The sequence below is a fragment of the Cyprinus carpio genome, chromosome A12 (genome assembly GCF_018340385.1).
Source record: "Cyprinus carpio isolate SPL01 chromosome A12, ASM1834038v1, whole genome shotgun sequence".
NCBI classification, from domain to species: Eukaryota; Metazoa; Chordata; class Actinopteri; order Cypriniformes; family Cyprinidae; genus Cyprinus; species Cyprinus carpio.
The window spans coordinates 25,975,324-25,982,823 of NC_056583.1; the positions used below are offsets into that span (position 1 = coordinate 25,975,324).

At 36.7% G+C, this 7,500-nt stretch overlaps 1 protein-coding gene across 1 annotated transcript in view; it reads right to left on the reverse strand.

Moving 5' to 3' along the window:
* Positions 1 to 7,500, reverse strand: part of LOC109070295 (protein transport protein Sec31A-like) — a 39,864-nt gene that overhangs the window by 12,845 nt on the left and 19,519 nt on the right. Inside the window, 10 exon segments of the mRNA XM_042768200.1 lie at positions 2,322 to 2,495; positions 2,588 to 2,733; positions 2,887 to 3,013; positions 3,968 to 4,146; positions 4,228 to 4,327; positions 4,399 to 4,485; positions 5,313 to 5,387; positions 6,519 to 6,743; positions 6,829 to 6,981; positions 7,056 to 7,217. Of these exon segments, the coding sequence (XP_042624134.1) occupies positions 2,322 to 2,495; positions 2,588 to 2,733; positions 2,887 to 3,013; positions 3,968 to 4,146; positions 4,228 to 4,327; positions 4,399 to 4,485; positions 5,313 to 5,387; positions 6,519 to 6,743; positions 6,829 to 6,981; positions 7,056 to 7,217 (1,428 nt within the window).

The following is a 7,500-nucleotide window of genomic DNA, read 5'->3' on the forward strand; positions in this document are numbered from 1 at the left end:
TTTGACTTTAAAATGTCGTCTTGTTGTGTTTTTGGCTGCAAGAATAGAAGGAACTGCACTTTTGGTTCAAAACTAAAGTTTCACCGGATCACGGCCGACATTCCTTCACAGAAATCAAGAAGACAATTGTGGTTGAATGCAATACGGCGTGCAGACTAGACAGAGACGATCATAAATAATGCTCGTGTTTGCAGTGCACACTTCATATTAGGTAAAATAATCTATGCATATGTACTGGTGTGTTGGTTTTATCTAGTACAAATCAGCAAGTTTATGTTTTATAGGTGAAAAGTCGCCAACCTTCAGCGCACTAGCTAGGTTAAAATGTTAAACAAACATACAGCGATAGATGTGTGTGTGCCATCCTTTGAATGGTCTCTTAAAATAATCCACATTGCTAATCATAGTTAGCCCAGCGATAGGTTACATTAGACAATAAGCCTTGACAAAATTCCCCAAACCACCCGAAAGTAATTCATACTGTATGTTGTCTAGGAAATATCCAAAACCTGGTTAAAATGTTTCCAATGAGAACAAGATACAAGAACTACACCAGGCTTAGCTAAAAATAAATAAATAAATAAATAATGCTACTGTAATGTTATCCACTCGTCATTATATTTTGGTCAGATAACCAGTTTGGTCAGTGAACTGAGTGATCAACTGAATTAATTGATAAATGTATGCTAACTCCCACTTTTTTTTATTATTATTTTTTTTGTCACGGTCCCGCAGAGACAGTGACTGTACATATTCGGACAGTTCCGAACCTTCTTCTGCATCCATGTTTAATAATTCCCTCCTAAAATGTGCTAGTTTACGCTTGTCTACATTGCGTCCGCGCCTCTTTTTGCCTCCAGCTAAGCCCCGCCCACCCGGAGACGTTGCAATGTTTACAAACTTTTAAGGGGTCTATAGAAAGTTCAGAAGAAGAACATTTATTTGAAATATAAATATTTTGTAACTTTATAAATGTCTTTATCATCACTTTTGATCAATTTAAAGCATCTCTGCTAAATAAAAATTTCTATAATTTCTTTCCAAAAAAAGAAAGAAAGAAAGAAATGATGCTGACTCAAAGCTTTTGAATGGAATAGTGTAATCAAATCAAATGTAATCAAAATGTAATGTTACAAAAAGCTTTGTTTCAGATAAATGCTGATCTTTGGATCTTTCTATTCATCAAAGAATCCTGAAAAAAGTACTCAACTCTCTTAAATATTGATAATCAGCAAATCAGCATAATAGAATGATTTCTGAAGATCATGTCAAGACTGGAGTAATGATGCTGAAAATACAGCTTTGATCACAGGAATAAACTACATTTTAAAATAAAAGGTTATTTTAAATAGTAAAAATATTTCTAAAATTTAACTGATTTTGCAGTACTTTGGATATAGATTGAAACAAATGTGCTTTAGTCAGTATAAAGAGTATGAAGAGTGCTCTTGAGTTACTGCAGGAAAAAAAAAAGGCATGTTGCTGGAGCCGGGCTTAAATGCAAACTGACTGTCTGCCAGCAGGAGGCGCTGTGAGAGCGGTAGACCCAGCGGTTTCTCCAGTAACGGCTATTAATTAAAGCAGCTCCGCCTATGAACGCTTCTTTATCAGATAAAATGAAAATGCCTTCGAAACTTTTCTGAAAACAGTCCGTTCCCTTCAGAGATACATTCATATAAAACACCCGCGACGTGTTTTGATTTTGAAACGTGCAGTGCTCATATTTATTCAACGAAGTCAAACGCCACAAATAAATCAATGTATTGGGAACACTGGTATATCGAAATATCGGAAATGTGTTTAAAAACCATATCACCGTTATTGAATTTTTTTTTATCGCGATACATATTGATATTGAATTATTGTCCAGCCCTACTATACTGTATTGTAGTTATAACAATACACATTTAATTGAATTACAAAAATTAAATCAATAAAAAATATTACTATTGCAATAATAATAATGCACTCTAAAATTAAAATAAGTATTTAAAAATAATTATTTACATTATTTCTTTAAATATTTGTATTTTATTAAATAATAAAAAATTAAACAGCAATAATTCTATTGTACTGTAAAACAAAAAAAGAACAATAATAATAATTACATTTAAATTAATAATAATTTGACCAAACACTAAAAAAAATATAATACTAATTTATTTTAGAACCAAATTCTATTGTTGACAACAGTTGGCTTATAAGTGCTTCTTCCCATTACATGTCTCAGAGGACGGTCCATGCATGTTATAGATCCGATATACAAGCGGCTCACTTCTAATGTCACTGTATACTGTATAAATGTGTATTAGTGTGTGCACCTGGTCTGGGCAGTCGGGCAGGTAGCGGAGCGCTGAGGTCAGGCTGCCCTGAGATGCCAGGATGCTGGAGTACTGGACGAGCCTCTCGGTCAGCGCTGAGCTCTGAACACAAAACTCACCGTTACGCAGACGCTCGATCGACTTGCGCAGGACCATCACCTTCTCCACCAGATCCTGCAGACGCACGAGAACACAGACGTCAGCGCACGACAGCATTCACTCACTATAAGCGTGAATCTGTGTGTGTGTGTGTGTGTGTGTGTGACCTCCAGCGCCAGCGGAGAAGAACAGTCTCTCTGCGACGTCCAGCACTCCACCAGACGCTCGATGTTCCCCGAGCAGATGAAGCACAGACAGGCCTGCAGACAGCGCTTCTCTGTGCCTCCAGCCTGCAGACGAGAGCCCAGAGTATCTACACACACACAGAGAGAGAGAGAGCTGTCAATCACTCCAGACTCTGAGCTCTGATTGGACGAGCCGCATTCAGAGCTCTCATACTCTACACTAATGCAGAAGCGTGTTTGTCAACCGAATTAGACGAATCAAGAAACTGTGATGCTCTCACCGCAGAGAGGAGCGAACTCCTCGGGGTTAGCGTAGGTCAGCAGAGCCGCCAGCGCCTCCTTCCAGTTATCCAGCTCACAGCTCTGGACGATATCACGCCAGTTCTGCGTCACCACTGACGAGATCAGCTGACCGAGAAAAACACCTCCTCAGTACAGATATTCCCCAATGATAAGAAGAATGATAAAAGTAAAAAGAATACCGAGAATAATAATCATGATAAATAAAACTAATAATAAAAAGAATAACAACAATACTAATAACAGCAAGAACAACAATTTAATAGTATTTTAATAAAAAAAAAAAAAATAGTATTATTATTATTAAAATAAAAAATAATGACAAGAAAATGAATAATTATTATTTAATAATATTTTCAGAATTTAATTACATTTTTATTAGCATTATTATCATCACCTTAAATATTATTATTGCTGTTATTACTAATATTAGTAGTGGTGTTATTATATCGCTGATGTTATTATTTGTCAACTTATTATTAATTAAATTATTATTTTTGTTACTAGTCATATTTTTAATCAAGCCTAACAAGACTAATAAGAATACTTATATCATAAATAATTTTAAAATACTTAAGAATAATAACTATTATAAGTATTATTACTACTATTGTTATTATTAATTTATTATTTTAAATAGCACTGTTATTAGCAATACTGCTATTATTTTATTAAATAATATTAGTGTTGTTATTATTAGTAATAGAAGCTGTACTAGTATTCTTCTTACATTGTTATTATTATTGGTTGTCTTATTATTATTATTATTATTATTATTATTATCAATAATAATAAAATGACGACTAACAAGAATAATAAGAATAATTAGAAGAATATTAATTATGTTTTAATAATAATAATAATATTTTTATCTGATAATAATAATAATAATCATCATCATCTTATTATTGCTATTATTATTAGTTGCCTACTTACTATTATTTTAATTATTATTATTATTGTTGTAATAATTCCTCATCTTATTATTTTTATCATTGCTATTAATGATATTTTAGTAAGACGACAAATAAATAGCAGTTCTGAATATTGATAAGCGGTTACCATGGAGACGCTGTTGGTCTGTCGCTGCAGGTAGTGCTGCTGGGTCTTCTTCAGTAGCTCCTCCCCTCCGCTGATTGACAGGAGGATAGCCTCGGCGTAACGTCCGTCGTTCAGACACAGATCCACGGCGCCCTCGAAGTTCCCCACCAACAGAGCCTGACTGATCAGACCGTCCGTATCTGCTCAACACAGCACCACATTCACACCTGAACATCAACATCACAGCGTTACTCACATGCGTGTCATTCAGAGACGCTCACCCGAGGACACGGGGATCTGGAAGGGCGCTCGGTCTTTCTCTTTCTTCGGCAGCTGACTGAAGAAATCAGCCGGAGACTCGCGGCCGGACTCCTCTGCTCTCTGATTGGACGATTCAACATCAGATACAGTAAAACATGCATGCAGTGATTCACAGCGCAGCTGACACACACCTGATCAGAGAGCGTCTGCATCTTCTCCGCCAGATCATTCACGTCTACACCGTTCGGATGAAGCTTCCTCCCCAAACACGCCGAGATCTGCAGGTTTGAATTACAGCTTCACTCAGAAACGAACACGTTTGGGTCTGTTTTCACTCATAAAGCATCAACAGAAGACTTGGAGTACAGTGCATGAGTCAATTATTTCTATATTGCATTCCACAAAGCATTACTCCGATGATTTAATGAGGTGTCAGTGGCTAAACTGCATCTTAATCTAGAAAATGGCATATTTTGTCACAAATTTAGAACAAACGTATCCTTTCAAGTCAGTTAGAAGCGGCTCAGTCTACGCCGCTCTATATATACACCGTATTTTCCGGACTATAAGTCACACTTTTTTTCATAGTTTGGCTGGTCCTGCGACTTCTTAATTTATCAAAATTAATTTGACATGAACCAAGAGAAAACATTACCGTCTACAGCCGCGAGAGGGCGCTCTATGCTGCTCAGTGCTCCTGCAGCATACCCCTGAAAACATTAACTGAAAACAACTGAAAACTGTTAACTGAAATATTAATTTAAAGACAACTGAGAAAGACTGAATGCAAACAAAATGCCAACAAAAAGAAAATCCTATTCTGCAGATTACAAACTGTAAAATATGGTAAAATATGCAGCCGATCTGATCTGTTACAGGAGCAATGAGCAGCATAGAGCGCCCTCTCGCGGCTGTAGACGGTAATGTTTTCTCTTGGTTCTTGGTTCTAAATAAATGCAACTTATAGTCCAGTGCGACTTATATATGTTTTTTCCCTCGTCATGACGTATTTTTGGACTGATCACACTCACATCATCGTGCGACTTATAGTCCGAAAAATACGGTAGTGATTTGTGATGTTCAGTGCTGTGTTTAGATGCGATACCTTCCTCTGCAGCTCGTCTTTACTGAAGCCCAGCAGCCGCAGAAACTTCACACGCGCCTCATCCTCAAAATTCACCTGTTAGAAGCACCGCAGAACAACGACTGAAAGAGCATAAATGTGACGTTCTGTGGCTTTTGGTATGAATGTGATAGCTTTAAGATTATCGATGTTCTCCAGTCTCTTAAAGAGCGAAGCATGGCGCTTGCAACACCAGGGTTATGGGTTCGATTCCCTGGGAAAGCATGAACTCGTAGCATGTTTATAAGCCATCATTCTGTCTGATTTTCTGAATGCTGTCTAGAATCTGAATTAAGTTTATTTATACAGCACATTTCGTACACAGTGGAAATTCAAAGTGCTTTACGTAAAATAATAATAATAATAAAAATAAAACAAGGAATTTAAAAACTTTGAAATTGATTTAAAATTAATTTAAGACAGTTAAAAATAGAAATGATTATACGTAAAATACAGTGAATAAGTAAATAAATAAATAAAAGAGAAATCATAATATAGCATTCCTATGAGGTTATTAACGACAGAGAAGCTTTAAGGGCTTCCTGCGGTTTTCATCAAATAAATAAAAGTTTGATGGTTTAGTGACAAAAATCAAGAAATTAAGAATTAATAAATTAATAATTTTTTATTCTGAATATTTTTATTTTTAGCAATAATAATAATAATAATAATAATAATTATTATTTAGCAATAATAATAATAATAATAATAATAATTATTATTATTATTATTATTATTATTTAATATAATTATTATTATTAATTATATTAATTAACAAAAATAATAAAAATAACATATCGGCCCTATAAGCTCTACAAACAAAGTTTTTTTTTTTTTTTTTTAAATCACATTTTAAAATAATTATTATCCCAAAAATCACAACATTATAAAAAGTTGATAATTTTGTTGTTTTTCAGACTTTTTTTCCACACATTTTGCATCTCAAGTAAATGCATCCTGATTTAAGATACTTCTATTAAAAACAAAAACAGATATGATGTTTTGCAGTGCATGCAACATTTATTGTCATGATTTCTGGCTCTGAGTTAAAAGCTTCTTCAGCCTTCATAAGATGAATCAAGACGTTTTAAGACCTGGAGAAAGCCTGAAACAGTAATGGCTCTGACTCTGTTCAAGACTCTTGTGTGTTCAGCAGAAGACGTCGTGTGTAGATGTGAATGTTTGTACCGTGAGGAACCTCCATATGTCCTGCTCGGCGTCAGACGGGGCGCTCCTGATCTTGTCGTGGCAGAAGCTGGTGAAGGATCCGGACTGTAGAGCGGCCTGCAGCTCGGCCGAACGCTGGAGGAACTCCGTCTCTGTGGTCACCTGACTCACCTGCACCTGTCGTGCGATTGGCTGCTGCTGAGCCGCCGCTGTAGGGTTCTCAAACGTCACCAGCTTCCCTCCGAACTACAGGAGACAGAAGCAAGCACAGACTCACAGCAGGCTCATCTTAAAATATCAGACTCAGTCTCGACATCCCTGAAACACTCACAGCGAAGGACGCGCCGACGGGCCTCCGCACCCACTTGGGCGGCTTCTTTAGCGGAGGGACGATGACGGTTTCCTCCGAGGGCTGAGGAACCTGCAGAGGTGGAAGAGCCTGACCGGTCCCAAACGGGTCGCTGCTGTCAAACGAGGCCGAGATCTAAGAACAGAGAGAGAGATCATGTGATCATCGTTCCTAAAAGAACAGCAGGTTAGACGTTCCCGTAATCTCACCTGGTCCACCGTGCTGTGCTGCCGCTGCTGAAGACGTCCTCCCATCACAGAGTACACACTGATCCGTCCGTCAAACGATGCGGCCGACAGGAGGGCGGGGTTACGAGGACACCACTGCACATCGAAGCACCACTGATTGGCTGTCGGCAGCTCGTAAATCACCTGAAACACCAGAGACAGGGCATGATGGACAGCACAGGTGCAATGCGACCCAAAGATCCTACACTGATGGATTTCTATGGGTTTATTAATTACTAATCTGACAAACTACAGATTTATTACATATTATATAATGTATTATTTAGATAATTTTTTTGTATTATCATCATAAATAGGTCTGTTAAATTATACTAAAACTAATACATTTTATTCATTATTATATTGTATAATATTATTGCATATTTTGCATAACATATTTTGCATAACAATGCATATTTTATTATAT